At 40.7% G+C, this 19146-nt stretch overlaps 1 protein-coding gene across 2 annotated transcripts in view; it reads left to right on the forward strand.

Moving 5' to 3' along the window:
• LOC127625693 (band 4.1-like protein 3) overlaps positions 1–19146 on the forward strand; it is a 218949-nt gene that overhangs the window by 122665 nt on the left and 77138 nt on the right. For both annotated transcript variants that reach the window (XM_052101039.1, XM_052101040.1), the window contains exons 2-5: positions 551–660; positions 1662–1823; positions 10671–10775; positions 18697–18739. In XM_052101039.1, the coding sequence (XP_051956999.1) occupies positions 571–660; positions 1662–1823; positions 10671–10775; positions 18697–18739 (400 nt within the window). In that variant the 5' untranslated portion in view covers positions 551–570. The remainder of the gene's footprint in view (positions 1–550; positions 661–1661; positions 1824–10670; positions 10776–18696; positions 18740–19146) is intronic.

Raw genomic sequence — 19146 nt, forward strand, 5'->3', positions numbered from 1 at the left:
ACCAGCCGGGTATTACTCGCTTATTCTCAGTAACCGCCCTGTTATTGGACACTTTCACTAATGGATTAATTTGTGAATTTCTACAATGGCATCGGGAACTCAGAACTGTTGGGTTTGAATGATGCTGCATCCAGGCCACTAAGTGTCAGTGTAAGTCCAAGACGACATACATTAAAAAGTGGACCTTTAATGCAAGTTTTCAAGTTGTCCAACACAAATATATTTACTGTGGTTTAAACAGTATAGCAAAGTCTTTACTGTTTCACACATTTTTACTGTTGTATGTTAAATACAGTTTCTTCATACCACTCAATCCTACAAAGAAGTGATTTGGTACTGCAAGGCAGTTGAGTTGTATTAGTCATAGTTTCAGAATTTACAGATAAGTACCAGTCGAGATGTTCACTAGAGGACCATTTTAAACTCCATAAGAGCATTCATTTTTACTTGTCTTTTGGCTCCACCGAAGAAAATAACATTAACTTTGATAACTATTTCATTATTATTGAAACTGTATAATAAACAACTTTCTGTTTTTTCTCTTTTCCAGTAAGATAAATAGAGGTTACTATGAGGACTGATGCAGAGGTGCCACTCCAACAGAAGGGGGCTGCTGTCAGCATGCCAGAGTCAGCCTCAGATGGCAAAATGAACAAACAGGTGGGAAACAGATACTCTTGTTTCATATGGTCAGTTGTCCAGCTATTGTTTTTGGGGTCAGTGACACAATGTTCATGTTTTATCTGAATGTTTTAATTTCTTGAAAAATACATAAAAAATGCAATGCATACAGATGAGTTGAATACACCCTTCCATGTTTTCAGTTTCCAAATTAACATGAATTTTGATATATATACATACATCGCAAATCCGAACGAAGGGATCTCAAGATGTGTTCTAAATATTAAACTATATTTAACAGTGACCTAAACATTTTAAGCATGTCTGATGCATGTGTACATTGACGGGTCCTTAAACAACTAATTGACAAATTCACTTTTGTAATGGATTGCTGTGAACTGTATGCCAATGATTGGCTTATGTTCAATAATATGGTAGTAAACAATACATTGTATTTTAAAGCCGCTTTTGTATTTTCTTATCAATGATGAACTGTTCTGCCACAAGAATGTAATGCATTGTAATTATCTGAATATTTTATATTGTGTATATATATATATATATATAGAGAGAGAGAGAGAGAGAGAGAGAGAGAGAGAGAGAGAGAGAGAGAGAGAGAGAGAGATTTTTTTAATTTGGTTTTAAGTCAAAGATGTCTACTTGGTGTATCTGTCAGAGAGATGTGCCATTAAAAGGCAGATTTATTGTTTATTTTTATGTAGTATAGACTTTTATTAATATTTCTTTTAAAAAAAATCAAATGTGACATAACTAAAAAAATAAAAAAACTTCATAATATTAATGAATCTATGATATTTGTATTAAAATGATATTTACCATGAAAAAGATGTTTACAATGAAATTTAAGCAAGAAGTAAAACTATGTAATTACTTTTGACTTGGATTCACCACTTGACATTTTTGATCATGTGAGTCATTCAATGAAAATGTGTGTTTTGTTATACAAGCTTTGATAGCATTTCTAATGTTTTCTATTAATAATGAGTAATGTTATTAAGCATCTTCCTAACTGATGACAGGAAAACAAGTCTCAAGATGACCACAGAGATGCAGAAGACACTTCAGGAAGAACGACGCCTGGCAAGAGCCCTAAATCGCCTCAGAGAGCCTCCAAACGCTCTAAGACTGTTCCCTTTAAAGTCACTCTTATGGACAGCTCTGATTATGAAGATAACATTGAAGTAAGAGAAGAAATCTTTCACTCATTACCACATGACAATGCTGCATGTGAAACACTAAGTAGGGGTGCACTGAAAAAGAAATTCTTTCCCGATCCGATTCTGATACCTGAATTCTCAGTGTCGATCGACCGATCGAAATCTGATACCAGTGTTATTTTTTTCTTAAATCAGTTTAGAATATTACCACACATTATTTAATTATAAAACAGAGAAAACAAACAAACAAACAACAAAAAAAAATTTGATAAAAAATGTGTTGGCTATTGTTTTGATTTTTTGTTTCGTTTTAACTATTCTACTGAATAATATAGCCGCAAAATTTTAAGTATATCTAGAGAAAAGCTTTAGTTGAAAAGAAGCCAGTTCTCTTTACACATTTTTTCAACTTCTATCTAGACTTAAATGGATCCAGACCTTTTTTATTCACTTCAGTAATAGGATATCAGTTCACGTTTCAATTACACAGTTATTTTTTGGAACACAGTCAACTTAAATATTATTGAAATTAAATATAAAATAATAATAATAATCAAGTAATAGTTGTTATTATTATTGTTATTATTGTTACTAATAACAAAAAAGACAATAATAATACTAATAAATATTATAATTTATTTTAAACTTTCAAATTTCAACTAATTCTAATATAAACTGCCAGAACCTTTATGAGGCTACTGCTGCAGGTGATTAAGTACAATATTATGACATAAAAACTTTCATTAATTAGTCAATGATAATGATGCTAAAAGCCACTTATTTTCTTTTTGATCTAAAGCCAAGTATTTTCAAGGCCAATATCGCCGATATCAATATCCAGTACCTCTATTAAATAACAATTTTTTAATGATTTCTAAGGATAAAATAGCCATTTACTATTACATTTAAAAGCCATCATCATTAACAATAAATAAAAAGCAAATTATGAAATATCAAGTCTTGATATTTCTTGAGATCCACCCAACAATACTACAATAAAATCAACCTGTGATTTCCATGAATTGTGTGCATCTCAATGGATTCTGTAAAGGGTTTATGTTTTAGATGCTGTCAATACCTAAGGAAACTGATGAGATCATGCTGCATTGATCCTCGTCAAGGTGACAGGACATTTCAATGTGTGGTCACCATCAAGTACATGTTTGGAAAATAAATGTTATGGAAATTAAGCTAATATTTTGAACGCTGAATATAGTCTTATTTTCTCAGGAGTAGCCATTATAGCGCTATAGTGCCTTGAGCTTTTATGTCACTCTCACAGAAAACAGCGATTGTTGCCCACTCTTTCATTCTGTTTTATTTTAGATATAACAGCATCAGTGCCCTGCCACTGCCAATGGGGAAATGTGTTTGATTTTCTTATGCAACACCAGTGAATAGGTGAAACATGTTCAATTAAATTCCACTGGTTAATTTGGAGAAGTAGTTACACCAGTAGTAGCTACACCAGAAGGGACAAAAAAGTTGTGAGGCAGGATGTTAATCAGAATTCATTTTCAATACAATGAAGGTAAATAATGACTGAGGCTATCACTCTCCCTAACATGTCCTTTTGGGTTTCATGGAAGAAAGAATGTCATACAGGTTCAAAAATAAGCCTATAACTATCAGATGACACTGACAGAAATTGCTATTCTAATTAGTACACTGATGCTAATAAAACTGCCTAATCAGAGGTTAGCTTAGCCTAGTTAATGCTTAGAGATACCAAACAGAGACCCCTGCAAGGTCACAGTGGCACAATCCCCCCCTGTACAGACAAATCTTCTGCAGTAAATTGTGGCAGAGATTTGAAAATCTATTTTTACTGCATATTGCAAGCCATGTTCAATCAAGGGGAAAATAGAAAAGCAGGATGGATTATTGTGAAAGACAGTTAATGTTTGTGTGTTTGTGAAAGTGTGTGTAGGAGTGATTGTGTGGGTCTTAACCCCTTAATAGCTCATTTACTTCACAGTTTGCCCACTGTATATTGGAAATAGTGTTATTAAATAGACATTAAATGTGAAAAATCTCTATTTCTGCATCTTCCATATGTGTTTATGGATTACAACTAGATGTAGGCTACATATTAAATGCTGCAGTAACAATATCATTATGATTATTTTGCTAGCGATATAAAGCATTGTGGATATTGCAATGATACTGATGCAGTTTAAGTATCCTGAAATGTTCAAGAACTCTTTTTGCTTGTGTACTCAAATCAATTAGGTGGTCTGCATTATGCCAAGGCAATATAATGGATATTCACAATACATAAGCAAGGATTTTTCTAGCAATATAAAATTAGGCAACACTGTGAATATTGCAATGATATTAAGGGACTTTGTATTGGGACATCAATAAAAGTTAGCATAATTAGACTAGTTTCGTGATTCTTTGTCTCGTGACTCAAGAGTGTTAAAGGGATAGTTCACCCATCATTTACTCACCCTCATGCCATCCCAGCTCGGCCTATTCGGCAACCACCCAGGGGACAAGATGTTCTCTCAGGAGCTGGTAGCCAGGCGACTCCTTCCCCTGGTGGAGGGCCAAGAGGAGAATCCTTGGTTTCCATTTTTTTCATTTGCCACACCACCTTTGGGCTGTGGTACCCACTTTTTCAATAAAAGAGCAATTTCCTCATCCGCTGGGTCACCTAGCTGGTACCCGCAAACGGTGTTCTCACGGCACGCCGGCATCAAACCCTTACAGACGAAGTGGCACTCTGGATGTAGAAACTTCACCTCCATGTCCACACCTGTACAACTTTCACAACCCGGTCGGCCGGTTCTCACTAGGACCTCCTCCTCAGTCACTAACCTGCCCCCTACCGGGTACGTGGAGCAAGGTAAGTGTTTTGATTTTTTTCTCAGCACACATGCCTCAGGACGCAACTTTGCCTCCTGATGCGCTGACTGAGGTTGCTGCACACCACTCATATCCCACGCAGCCTCAACATGACAGCGGATGCGCTGTCACGACAGGCTCCACTCAACGGAGAGTGGAGGATCCTTCCCCAGGTGGTTCAGCTGATCTGGGACCGGTATGGCAAAGCACAGGTAGACCTGTTTGCTTCCCAAGATAACTTCCATTGCCCGCTCTGGTACTCCCTCAGGTCGGAGGCAAGTCCCCTCGGGACAGATGCATTGGCACACAGCTGGCTCCGGGGGCTGCGCAAGTATGCATTTCCCCCTGTGAGCCTACTTGCACAGGTGCTGTGCAAGGTCAGGGAGGACAGGGAACAAGTCACTCTAGCGGCCCCTTAATTATTAGTGTTCTTCCCGATCTGAAGACCCACAGAGGTGTGCAGTCGGGTCAGTGCTCTCATTCCTACAGGGAAAGCTGGAGGGGCGGATTTCCCCCTCCACCATAAAGGTATATGTAGCTGCTATAGCGGCCCACCATGATGTGGTGGACGGTAAGTCACTAGAGAAGCACGACTTGATCATCAGGTTTCTAAGAGGTGCCCGGAGGTTGAACCCTCCCATGCCATGCCTGTTCCCCTCATGGGATCTCTCTGTGGTCCTTAAGGGCCACCAGAGAACCCCCTTCGAGCCTCTAGAATCAGTCAAGCTAAGTGCCCTCTCCCAGAAGATGGCCCTCCTGAGTGTGCTTGCTTCCATCAAGAGGGTTGGAGACCTGAAAGCGTTCTCTGTCAGCGACACTTGCCTGGAGTTCGGTCCGGGAGATGCTCATATCATCCTAAGACTTTGACCGGGCTATGCGCCCAAGGTTCCTACGACACCTTTCAAGGACCAGGTAGTGAACCTTCAAACGCTGCCCTGGGAGGAGGCAAACCCAGCCTTATCATTGCTGTGTCCGGTATGTGCTTTGTGTACCTATTTGGGCCACACACAGAGCTTTAGACTCTCTGAGCAACTCTTTGTTTGCTTTGGTGGACAGCGGAAAGGGAATGCTGTCTCCAAACAGAGGCTTGTCCACTGGGTAGTCAACACTATCGCATTGGTCTATCGGACCCAGGCCTTGCCCGCTTCCTTGCGGGTTCGAGCACACTCTGCAAGAAGTGTGGCATCCTTGTGGGCACTGGTCAATGGTACCTCTCTAGCAGACGTCTGTTGATCAGTGGGCTTGGCAACACCAATACATTTGCGAGATTCTACTATCTCCGAGTTGAGTCGGTTGCATCCCATGTTTTGTCAGGTCCGAGCATGTAGAACTCTGTAACACGGGATGACTGACCGGGTGTACCGCTTGCACTAGTGCCTTTCCCCTCCACTGAGGCAAACATGTGCGCTTTTACTCCCAGGTGAGTCCTCAAACTTGTGATGTTCCTCCTCCCCAGCCCTTTGGCTCCCACTACAGGTACTAGTTACTCTGTACTGGAATAGGTGCTCCATAGGGGCTGGTTATCACGGTAACAATTTTAGAGCAAATACATCAATAATGATCTATATATATATATATATATACACTACTGGTCAAAAGTTTTGAAACACTTGACTGTAATGTTTCTCATGATCTTAAAAATCTTTTGATCTGATGGCGTATGATTAAATGTTTGAAATTAGTTTTGTGGATGAAAATATAATTGTGAATACATATAAAAAAAAAATTATAAAACTAAAATATTATTAAAAAAAAAAAAGGTTTTGAAATGGATGACATGGACTGAATAATAGCCAATAAGTGCCCAACATAGATGGGAACTCCTTCAATACTGTTTAAAAAGCATCCCAGGGTGATAACTCAAGAAGTTGGTAGAGAAAATGTCAAGAGTACATGTCAGCAAATTCTAGGCAAAGGGTGACAACTTTGAAGATGCTAAAATATAACACAGTTTTGATTTATTTTGGATTTTTAGTCACAACATAATTCCCATAGTTCAATTTATGTGATTCCAAAGTTTTGATGACTTTACTATTATTCTAAAATGTGAAAAATGTATATTTAAGCAATATAACACGAGCAAGTGTGCGATATGGCCCTACATCAGCACTGCTGTGATTCGGCTGCAGGCACAAGGCCGCTGGTAATCACAGCAGTGCTGATTTAGGAACATATCGCACGATTGTGAGTTTGGAAAAAATTAGTATGGTCATAAAAAGAGCATTTGTGCATGGAACTATTTTCTTACGTGCCGGATCAGAATCTGCCGTTGCTGGTTCAAAACAAATGAAGAGTCCAAGCCTTTGTTAGTAATTAATAAATGTCACTTCAGAAATATTATCACAACTTGTGCTGTTTCTAACAAGTTATTGGATAGACAAGGATGGATGTGAGTGTGTAAGTGTCTGAGTGAGTGAGTGAGTGAGCATCTGAGTAAGTAAGCATATGAGTGTGTCAGTGAGTGAGTGAGAGTGAGAGTGAGAGAGAGAGAGAGAGAGAGAGAGAGAGAGAGAGAGATGGAGAGTGTGTGATCTCCTGTTGCCACTCCCAAGCAGAGATGATGTCAGCTTTCTGAAGGTCTGCTTTCTCAGTGGAAAAATAGCCGTCCAAGCGGGGTAATTCTCTATATTTCGCCAGTGCACAAGAGTCATTCACTATAGAAATGAAGTCTTCTCCGCCATTTTGAACAGTACTTTTTCTCCAATGTGGAAGCTCCAGTAAGAGGTAAGCACCTTGAGTTCTGTAAATAATCAGTCTGTTGTGTCTCTCTGCTGTGATGAGTTGTTCGTTTAAAGCCGTTTAAAGCTATTTTCTAGCTGTAGTCGTGTAGTAGTAATACGAGCGATCATGGAGCGCTGTTGTATGTAAACAATGACTGACGGATTCACTTCACGTCACCAACTGCTAATATTACACACAAAAGTGATCATTTGCCACCACCTGCTGTCTAACATATTTAATTCAAAAAAACAAAAAAGACAAACCATAGCCCTTAACAGATCTGCACTGCTCTTACACTTTAGTTTAGAATAGCACGAACACAAGCAGCTTGATACACACACATTGAAGCGTCTGAGTGCTGATGGTGTCAGACCACCATTGCTCATGGAACATCTCTCGTCCAATCAGATTTACAAAAAACTATTAACACAGTCATCAAAACAACTTTTCATTTTCCCACACAGCAACACAAAATTACCAAAATAACATTATTTTCAGATAACTTTATTCACAATTTATATATATTGTCAGATACCTCATATGTACGATAAAGTGTATATAGATAATTCATTCTGTAGGATAAAATGTATTATTAACAACTACACTTACAGTTATATGCATGTCTTTGTATTTTATTCCATTTTAATTCTACTACTGTAAATTAAAATTCAATTCTGAATCCTGTTTGCTGCCTCAATTCATATTCAGTTCAAATTCAGGAAATTATTTTAAATTTCAATAGCATTCACAATTTCCTTTTGAATGGCATATAACTCTGCTGCAAGTAATGTTTTAGGCTCTTTGATCTATTCTGAATCATAAAAAAATAATGAAACTCTGAAGTATCTGAGGTTGAAGCTAGTAACCATTCAGCTTTATGCTTAAATGAAATACAAAAGCAGTGTGCTCCAGTGTGGCCTATAATAATACACAGAACATCTGCATTTCCAACAAAACGCTCATCTCCTCACTCCTAATAAGGCAAAAAAAGGAGAACTTCTCCAAACAATACCACCAAATCACAAGCATCCTAGACGCAGCACCCTTAATCTGTTGCTGTGGCAACAGCAGCCTTGCCGTTGCTAGGGAAACAGTTGCTGGGAAAGAAGTGGCAGTAACATCAGCTACAGCTGTGGCCGTTAGAGAGACAGTGGAGTGACAGTCCAGTATGTGACTGCTCTTTCCCACTGGGTTCTGCATTCAGAGACAGCTTTGATTAAAGCTGCCGTACAAGTTCAGTCATAATATAAGGAGTACTATATTTATTTTTCAGAGATGATGATACAAGAACATATCTTTTTTTGGGGAAAAATAACCCATTGGTTTGAATAGACATTATAGTGAAAACCATGGAAAAACATTGTTTTCACCAACACATATTGTAAATAGTACAATTATAACATTTAATACACTTGCCACAAATTGCCCCAATATAAATGTAATACAAAACTTGCCCAGGTGTGACTTGTCCTAAGAACAGTTCAACCTTTTGGGTAAAATCTATCTTTATTATATAGCTGACCCTTGCCTGAATGTATGTTAGTGTTGTTTTATGTTAACTTATGTTAACTAACAAGTAAACAACAAAAAAAAATATAATGATATAATTTTTTTTGTGAACTCATTCATAAAATCGATAGCTTTGACTATGAAATCTGAATTGTTTAGCTACTTCAATGCCTTTGTTAAATGTTGGTAAAATCACACCTTTGACCGCATATTCTATATTAATGTTCTAATTTGCTAAATTGCAGACTACAGTTATACTAATACTTGGTGGTAGAATTGTTTATTCTTGTTAATATGAATAATAAACAGAATCGTTTTTTTTTTGGTGTCCTTTATCAATCTGCTGTTGATACCATGTTAAAGCCACTTTAGTCCATGCGTAACAACTCAATTCTGACTTGATCTACAGTGCAGTCTATTAGATATTTGAGGATGTCATAATTGATGTTCCTGCCTAACGGACAAATGTATATTGTGCATTGTAAATGTGACTGTCAATCTGTGAAGAAAACAAAAATCATGCAGTATTCTTCACACTTGAGTCCTCTTTTTTAAAGAACCAAACTCAATCGTCTGGACTAAAAAATGTATCCCAGTCAGTTCTCTTTGAATTCACACTGTCTCCTGACCTTGAAATTGGGCTCAGTTTAATTTTTTTCCCATTTTAGATGTGACTGTGTCTCAGCTCACTTTTCTTTCATACAGTTGAACCACAAAAATATAATATGTTAATTATAATAATATGTCTTTATATAAAATGTATGTTTATTATAAAATATGTATTTACACTCACTGACCACTTTATTAGGAACACTAATATAGTGCCCGATGTGGTCTTCTACTGTTGTAGCCCATCCGCCTCAAGGTTCAACGTGTTGTTTCTGAGATGCTATTCTGCTCTCTACAATTGTTCAGAGTGGTTATCTGAGTTGCTGCAGCCTTTCTGACAGCTCGAACCAGTCTGGCCATTCTCTGTTGACCGTCTGCAGAAGTGCCACTTACTGGATGTTTTTTGTTTTTGGTACCATTCTGACTAAATTCTAAAGACTGTTGTGTGTGAAAATCCCAGGAGATCAGCTGTTACAGAAATACTCAAACCAACCTGTCTGGCACCAAAAATCATGCCATGGTCGAAATCACTGAGATCACATTTTTTCCCCATTCTGATGGTTGATGTGAATATTATCTCAAGCTCCTGACCTGTATATGCCTGATTGTATGCATTGCACAGCTTTCACACGATTGGCTTGATTAGATAATCACATGAATAAATATATTTACAGGAGTTCCTAATAATGTGTTCTGTAATTGTTTTAATTTATTTACTTGGACACAGCATCACAAGGTGGCCAGGTGTTTAAAGTTGGTTAAACCTTCACACATTCATTTTCACAGAAATGTAGTACATTTAGAGAGAGCAATTTGACTTTTTTAATATGCGTTTAATAATCATTCCCTCCTAAAGTATATGTTGTTGCTTGTCACCATTACCTTGGTAAGGTAACCTGTAATTTGGAATTAAGCAAATGTGAAAATAAAGTGAACATGGCTTTTTGCTTACAATACATGTTATTTAAATAAACCGCACACCTGACAAGGTTTCATTTCGCTTTAAGGAGTTCATTTGGATCATTCACCTATAATCAAATTCTTGCAATCAGTTCTCATACCCCTGAAACGAACCAATTGTGACAATGTGCTAAGATTTACTGTATAAGCTAGTTATTGTTTGCATTGCATACTGCCTGGTTTGTGTTTATGTTTTACCCGTAAGCCATTTGTGTTTTGCAGAAACAGTGTAAAGGACAGCTTCTCCTGGACCTGGTGTGTGAACATCTAAATCTGTTGGAGAAGGACTACTTCGGTTTGACCTTCAGTGATTCAGACAGCCAAAAGGTCAGAGAGCCATTGCAAAGATTTCTGCTGATACATTTTGTACATATGCTTAAGCTATAAATGAAAAATTACATATATCATCATTGTACCCTTAGAGGACAGGGCAGTAATGTTTTTCTGAAATAGTTTTGCATTCCCTCACAATAAGTTTTGGGTACACTCGCAATAAATGTACCATCATTTTATCTATAATATTTGCTGTGAAACCATAGTAATAATACAGGAAAACTAAAAGTATGGTAATACAAATTATTATTTTGTGATAATGGTTATATGGTTATACTATACAAATACCATAGTTTAAATTGCCTGGCCCCAAAAAAGTTTGCATAATAATAATTCCTTGCATTTATATAGCGCTTTTCTAGGCACTCAAATCGCTTTACATAGTATAGGGGGAATCTCCTCAACCACCACCAGTGTGCAGCATCCACCTGGATGATGTGACAGCAGCCATAGTGCGCCCACCACACACCAGCTATTAGTGGAGAGGAGAGAGTATAGTTATGTAGCCAGTTCAGGGATGGAGATTAATACGATGCCATGGTAGATAGGGGCCAATGGGGGGTATTTGGCCAGGACACCAGGGTTACACCAGGTTTACATGGGATTTTTAATGACCACAGAGAGTCAGGACCTCAGTTTAACATCTCTGCTGGCTTCCCTAATACCACTTCCAGCAGCAACCTTGGTTTTCCCCAGGAGGTCTCCAATCCAGGTACTGGCCAGGCTCAACCCCGCTTAGCTTTAGTGGGCAACCAGGAAAGAGATGCAGGGTGATATGGCTGACATACACACATGTTGGACCACCTTTAGCTTTGATTATGGCGTGTATTAGTCGTGGCATTGTTTCGAAAACCTTATGCAATGTCATAACATTTATTTCCATCCAGATTTGCATACATTTTTGGCCAAGATCTTGTATTGATGAAAGGAGAGTTGAACCACTCCGTAAAGTCTTCTCCAGCACATCCCAAAGACTTTAAATGGGGTTAAGGTCAGGACTCTGTGGTGGTAAATTCATGTGTGAAAATGATTCCTCATGCTCACTGAAGCCAGATGAATACTGGAATTGTCATCCTGGAATATGCCTGTGGCCATATTTTTTTCAGGGAAGAAAAAAATCCATTGATTGTATAACTTGGTCATTCAGTACATTCAGGTAGTCAGCTGACTTAATTTTATTGCTGCATAACATTGCTGATCCTAGACCAGATCAATTGATGCAAACCGATATCATAACACTGCTTCCAGAGGCTTGTAATTGGGCACTATTCATGATGGGTGCATCGCTTCGTGCGCTTCCCTTCTTATCCTGTTGCGCCATCTCTTCAGAATAGGGTAAATCTGGACTCACAATCCACATAACCTTTTTCTATTGCTCCACTGTAAAATCTTTATGCTCCCTAACAAATTTAAGTCATTTCTTGTCCTCACTAACAAGTGGCTTTCACTATTAAACATAGTAATTCGTTTTACTGTTGATTTTTTACGATGTGTTCTAAGCATTTTAGTGATCTCCGATCACGATCATTCAAGATTGTTTTTCGGACCACATATCTTCCACAAATCGTCTCGGTTACTTACGTAACCTCCATTCACTTATGGAGGGAACGAGACGTTGTGTCGATGAGTTGACACTAGGGGTCGCTCCTGCGGAGCCCAGACATCTCTGATTTTGATAAAAGGCCAATGAGACGTGTAGAATTTGCATGCCACTCCCCCGGACATACGGGTATAAATGGAGTGACGCTGCAAATACATATCAGGTATCGCACTGAGGAGCCAAGCCAAAGACCCGGCGCTTTCAGCGGTTGGTTCAGTGTTGTGGCCAGCGGGAAACAACGTCTCGTTCCCTCCATCAGGGAATGGAGGTTACGTTAGTAACCGAGACGTTCCCCGTCTGTCACTCACTCGACGTTGTGTTGATGGGTTGACACTAGGGGTCCCCATGGAAAATGCCACAGAGCTGAACCGAGTTACGCAGACTGGCGGTGCGAGACGGGCAAACCTCTGTGTGCCTCGTAGCCAGCGCAGCAAGCCGTCGCATAACTACCCCCAACACACTGGCAGGCATGAAGTGGTCCCCTGCACCTAGGGGAATGGCTAACTGCTCAGAAGTATAAGGACTGGCTGGCAGCACATGTGGACCACTTACCTCAGTACGGGGGCCTAGTGACGCCCGTACCGGGGCGGCAGCGAGCCTCTCCAAAGACTCGATGGCCGGGGCTGAGAGAGCGGCAACAAGCCTGCGTGACGAGGACGCTGTGTGTGCCGTGGTGTCATGCTCGTCTCTCGACTTGGGTCTGTAGCCAGTGCTGGAGTGGTCTCATATGCATCAACCCAAGTGGTGTAACCGTCGCTGAGGATGCCATATGCCCCAGGAGCCTCTGAAAGGATTTCAGTGGGACCAACGTGTTCTGTCTGAACGTATGCAGATAGCTCAGCACTGACTGTGCGCACTCGTTGGTGAGACACGCCAACATTGAGACCGAGTCCGACTCCATACAGAGAAAAGAGATGCTCTGAACCGGGACGAGCTTGCTTTTCCCAGTTGACCCGAAGCCCCAAGCGGCTGAGGTGCCTGAGCACCAGGTCCACACAACATGTCTAGCGAGTGAGCTAAGATTAGCCAGTCATTGAAATAGTTGAGGATCCGGACGCCCGCTTCCCTCAGTGGGACAAGGGCTGCCTCTGCGACCTTCATGAAGGCGCGAGGGGACAGGGACAGGCCGAAGGGTAGGACTTTGTACTGATATGCCTGACCCTCTAAGGAAAAAAGGGTCTGTGTCGAGGAAGGATCGAGACATGAAAGTACGTGTCCTTCAGGTCTACCACCACAAACCAATCTAGATGCAGGATGCTCGCTAGAATGCTTCTCTGCATTAGCATCTTGAATGGGAGTCTGTGCAGAGCCCGGTTCAGAACTCGCAGGTCGAGGATTGGCCGCAACCCGGCGCCTTTTTTGGGTACGATGAAGTAGGGGCTGTAAACCCCCTTCTGGGCCCTCTGGCCCCAGGAACCAATCGTCGAGCCGTGAGGGTTCGGGGGGAGGTGGAGGGTTCCACTCCCACCCGAGTCCTCAGCGTCAGACATGACGAACCCGCTCTCCGATGCCGCGATCGAGATCTCATCGTCGTCAGGCGCTCCGAACGAGATCGCGGGTCCGCTGTGAAGCGAACCGGCAACCGCGCCGCAGCGCTCGGTTGGAGCATACGTGCGTGGTGGGGAGTGGGAGGTCCGTGGGGTTATACCTGGCGGAGAGGCTCCCTGCTCTGTGAATTCAGCTCTGAGACTGCTCTCTCGGCTCCGAAGAAGATATCTGATGTGTATTTGCAGCGTCACTCCTTTTATACCCGTATGTCCGGGGGAGTGGCATGCAAATTCCACACGCCAGTTCTCATTGGCCTTTTCTCAAAATCAGAGATGTCTGGGCTCCGCAGGAGCGACCCCTAGTGTCAACTCATCGAAACAACGTCGAGTGAGTGACAGACGGGGAACTAATAGTTTACCACTATTCTTCCAGGTTTGAATAATGTGTTGGACAGTTCTTATCCCAATTTCAGTGATTTTAGCAATCTCCTTAGTTGTTTTCTTTGCTTGATGCAGGCCAGTAATTCCCCCCTTCTAAAACACAGTCTAACATATTTTCCACGACAACGGGATTGTGGCAGGGTGGAGGGCGGGGCCGGGTCGTGATCCTGCGCGCCCGGTCCCGTATTAGGCTAATTATCTGTCCCTGAGGTTTAAAGGCCGACAGCAGAGGGCTGTGCGAGAGAGAGAGATCGTTAGCGGACATGTCCGCCATGTGTGTTTGTTTATGTGTACTGTTAAGTTTTTCATTAAAATATTATTTATGTTGAAAAGCCGGTTCTCGCCTCCTCCTTGCCCCATCCTTGAGCTGTTTTACACTGGTGCTGAAACCGGGAGGGAGGAGGGATACGCCGCAGTAGAGTTCTCGCCACTACCGCCCACTCTAACGGAGCAGCCGCTGCCATCTGCCGGGGACGAGGAGCCCAGCCGCCTGAGCGAGGACGATGGCCGCCGACCGCGAGGGAGGAGGGGCTCTAGCCGACCGCCTGGAGCGAGAGAACCGCTGCCAGGGGCGGAGGAGTCGCCTACCGGCCGCTGAAACGCCGGGCGGGTTGGAGACCGCCGACCGCGAGCGGGAGGGGCTCACTGCCGACCGCCTGGAGCGGGAGAACCGCTGCCAGGGGCGGGGAGACCCTTCTAGTCCCCGAACGCGGCGGGTGTTCCGTCCGCCAGGGGCTGGAGGACTGCCGCGGATCCGCCCGAGAGGCGCGCTGTCGTCCGACAAAGGGTGGAGGAGTGGCCGAGGAACAAGCTGCGGCGTATCGGAGAACTGGCGAGTAAGAGTTTTTTTTTTTCTCATCTCTCTCTCCTCTCTCTCTCACTGTCGCTCTGCGTTGGCCTTTACCTCTCTTAAAATTTATAGTTTTGGGGGTACTACACTCTTACAGGAAGTACCCCCATTTTAATTAGTTCTGTTTCCCTCCTTGTCCCTCCCTCGTCCAGGTAGATGGGGATGACCTGCCGGACAGACAGCTGAAGGCGCCCTTCCCCAGGGAAAGAGGGGGATGCACGTCAGGCCGGGGCTCCCCAGCCTGAGAGAACGGGGAGGAATGTGGCAGGGTGGAGGGCGGGGCCGGTCGTGATCCTGCGCGCCCGGTCCCGTATTAGGCTAATTATCTGTCCCTGAGGTTTAAAGGCCGACAGCAGAGGGCTGTGCGAGAGAGAGAGATCGTTAGCGGACATGTCCGCCATGTGTGTTTGTTTATGTGTACTGTTAAGTTTTTCATTAAAATATTATTTATGTTGAAAAGCCGGTTCTCGCCTCCTCCTTGCCCCATCCTTGAGCTGTTTTACAGGGATATAATTGGCATGGCTGTTTAAGAAATGAGAAGATACACAGCATCAGTTAGGGTTAAAAGAATTGTTGCCAGCTGAAACATATTAATCACTGCAATAATGATCCAATCATAGGCTCTTAAGTATCTGCTTATATAAATACAAACAGTGACTTTTTGTTTTGGCCAGGCAGTATATGCTTATGTAGTAAAACTGTGGCTTTACTGTAACCGTGACAGTTGCATATTTGTTTTTGTTTTCTGTCAGAAACATAATTTTACTATAGGAATATTATAGACTGTTGTAACCATTGTTTTTGTCGGAAATCATGGTTTTACTAGTAATATTATTTAACCACGACTGTTAACTATGTTTTTTTTTTAACAGAAACCATGGTTTTCCTTTGTTATTACTATGATTGTACTACAACTATCAAGGTTTAAATATGGTTACTGTAGTAAAACCATGTAAAACCATGGCAAATATATTGCGAGGGAATGCAAAAGTACTGTGAGGGCACACAAAATTATTGCAAGGGAGAGCAAAACTTATCTCAAGGGAATTGAAACTATTGCGAAGACATTCAAATGTAAAACGTATTGCGAGGGCCCGCAAAACTATTTCAGACACCCTGCCCTATCCTCTAAGGGGCTTCATTCTATTATTTGTCCTAGACAGCAATGAGATTCAGTGGAAAGCAAATTAATAAGTTTCCTGCTTATTGTTACATATTGTTTTGTTTTTTATTCCTAAAATGGAAATAAATGCATTTTGACAGGAAAATAAGTATATATTGCACTTTCAACATTTGCGATTAATCACGATTCACTTCAACAACAAAAAGCCTGTATGCAATTAATTGCGATTACATTTTTTAATTGACTGACAGCACTAGTTTTTATGTTTAATACCATCCCTGCTGTCAAATATTTTCAACATTTTCCCATTTTTGTCAAACATGTCTGCTGAAGTTGAATTCAGCTGTAACAATTGAAATTGATTTCTGGGCCTCACATGAGATTGCCTGTGAGTTACATTTTGATGCCATTTTGGAAACATGTACTCTTTTATTCAGATTGTTTGATAGAGTGGAAGAATACACTTGTTTCTTCTCTAAAGAGATAATGTGTTGATAATTAATTGCTCTTTCCTTTGATCAGTCACCATGCACATATGGCCAGATACTGTAATTGATATGCATGTGCATTAAATTGGTTTGCATGTTGATGAGTGAGCACAGCTCTTATTTGGTCTGTGTTCAGAGCAATGTGATTGAAAACACACTTTAAGCGGATGTGCTAAAAGTAACAAAAAAAAAAAACAGATTTGGTTGAAGTGTGTTTTCAAACACATTGCTCTAAACACCCATCAAGGAGTTGGCAGTTGATAACAGTTCTTTAATGCGATTCACCCCAAAATGAGCATACTGTTATCATTGTAAAACCCTGTTATTGTTTTTGTGGAAAATAATCTTTATGCAGCTCTCTTCCATACAGCAACAGTTTGTAGTGACTACAGTTAAAAACTCCACAAAAAACACCATATAGCACTACTAAAGTGATAGTTCACCCAAAATTGTAAATTGTCTGATAATTTACTTACCCTCATTCCATCTGAGATGTGATTTATCTGAGAACACCTTTGAAGATTTGTAGAAAAAGATCCAGACTCAGCAGGTCCTTAGAATGGGAGTGGATGGTGATTAGGCATTTGTAGGTCCAAAAAGCACAGATAGTCAGCATAAAAGAAATCCATCCTATCTCCGGTGGTGACGTTAATGTCTACTAAAGTGAATCGATCACTTTTTAAGCAAAAAGGAATGATAACACTTTTTATCGATAAAAGTTTGCTTCCAGCCAGGCATTGACGAATGACCGAATTTACCCGAGTGCTCCTGTGTTTTGTAGATCATTTCAGCCTTAAGTGTGCTTTCTGTTTTTGTTTATGTTAAAGGGATAGTTCACCCAAAAAATAAAATTCTGTCTTCATTTATTCACCCTTATGTTGTTCTAAACCTGTATGACTTTCTTTTCCCTAAGAAACACAAAATAAGATGTTTGGCAGAATGATTGCCTCAGTTACAATGAACTTTCATTGCTTCTTAAAGTGAAAAGGGACTGTTATGGCTAATATAACATAATTACAGTAGCATACTACTGTTTTAAATTACATACTGCACTGTTTACAATGTATACTGCACGATATTCTTCTGTAAGCTGTATGCTATTATTTTATTCTAAACATTTTCAGAATGGAATACTAGCTTACTATGCTGTATACTCTCGTTAGTGTCCTCTTAAAATACTAACTGAAACAGGGCATTTATCCACCATAAACATTTTAAAGTGTAGTATGCTATTGTTGTCACATGACCTTATGTTGAGTGGCATTCAGTTATCATCCTGGAAATTATAATGGTTATTTAAACGGTTCTATCGTTTAATTTTTAAAGTCGGGTACATTGTGAGATGCAGTATTCCACACAGTAGGTTATGCTTCAAATTCTAGCAATTGTAGTATGTTATCGGGGTACTCAATAGTCCTACGTAAAAATAAAATATATTTTGTAAACTGTGTACTTTCTGTATAGTGCAGCAATAGTATAAATATCACTTTAGTATGTTATTTTCAACATAGCCAAAGTGTTTGTTTTGTATTATTTTTAAACTGAACTAAAATTGCCCAGAATAACCAAGGAAATGCCTCCGTCTCCTGTGCTTCCGTTTCCTGGGTATGAGATATGTTGCAAGTGAAGTTTATGCAGATGTATTGCAGATTGCACTGATCTCCTCTGATCTTCCCTGATGCCCTAAATTCTGAGCATCTCATTTAGATTTAAAGCCACGATGGCAAGGCAGATGCTGAGATTTGTATTCATCTTCTTATGCTGGGAAGAGCAGCACATTGCCGTCTCTCAGTTGAATCATATAGAGTGACTAGGAAAGTTTCCGTGCATTGAAAGTAAATCATAATTGTGCATCAAAATGTGGATATGTCATATTGCTAATGGATCTGTATGTTTTTTTTTTCTTTTTTCTGTTGTGTATTGAAGAACTGGTTGGATCCGTCCAAGGAGATCAAAAAACAGATGAGAAGTGAGTGAATCAGTAACACAAATTTGGGTTCAATGCAAGTTAAGAGTAATCCACATCATTAGTTGCATACTGTTAGTTACCACAAAAATGTATTTCCCTAGTTTATTTTAGATAAAGCAAAAATCTGGTTTACAGTGATGGGACTGAATGTGGCCCATCCATATATGTTAAAACGATCACTGTTTAAGGGGGCCTGGGTAGCTCATTGAGTAAAGATGCAGACTTCTACCCCTGGAGTCGGTAGTTAGAATCCAGGGGGTGCTTTGTGACTCCAGCTAGGTCTACTAAGCAACCAAATTGGCCCGGTTGCTAGGGAGGGTAGAGTCACATGAGGTAACCTCCTCTTGGTCGCTATCATGAGGTTCGCTCTTGGTTGGGCACGTGGTGAGTTGTGCGTGGATACACAT

The sequence above is a fragment of the Xyrauchen texanus genome, chromosome 32 (genome assembly GCF_025860055.1).
Source record: "Xyrauchen texanus isolate HMW12.3.18 chromosome 32, RBS_HiC_50CHRs, whole genome shotgun sequence".
Taxonomy (NCBI): domain Eukaryota; kingdom Metazoa; phylum Chordata; class Actinopteri; order Cypriniformes; family Catostomidae; genus Xyrauchen; species Xyrauchen texanus.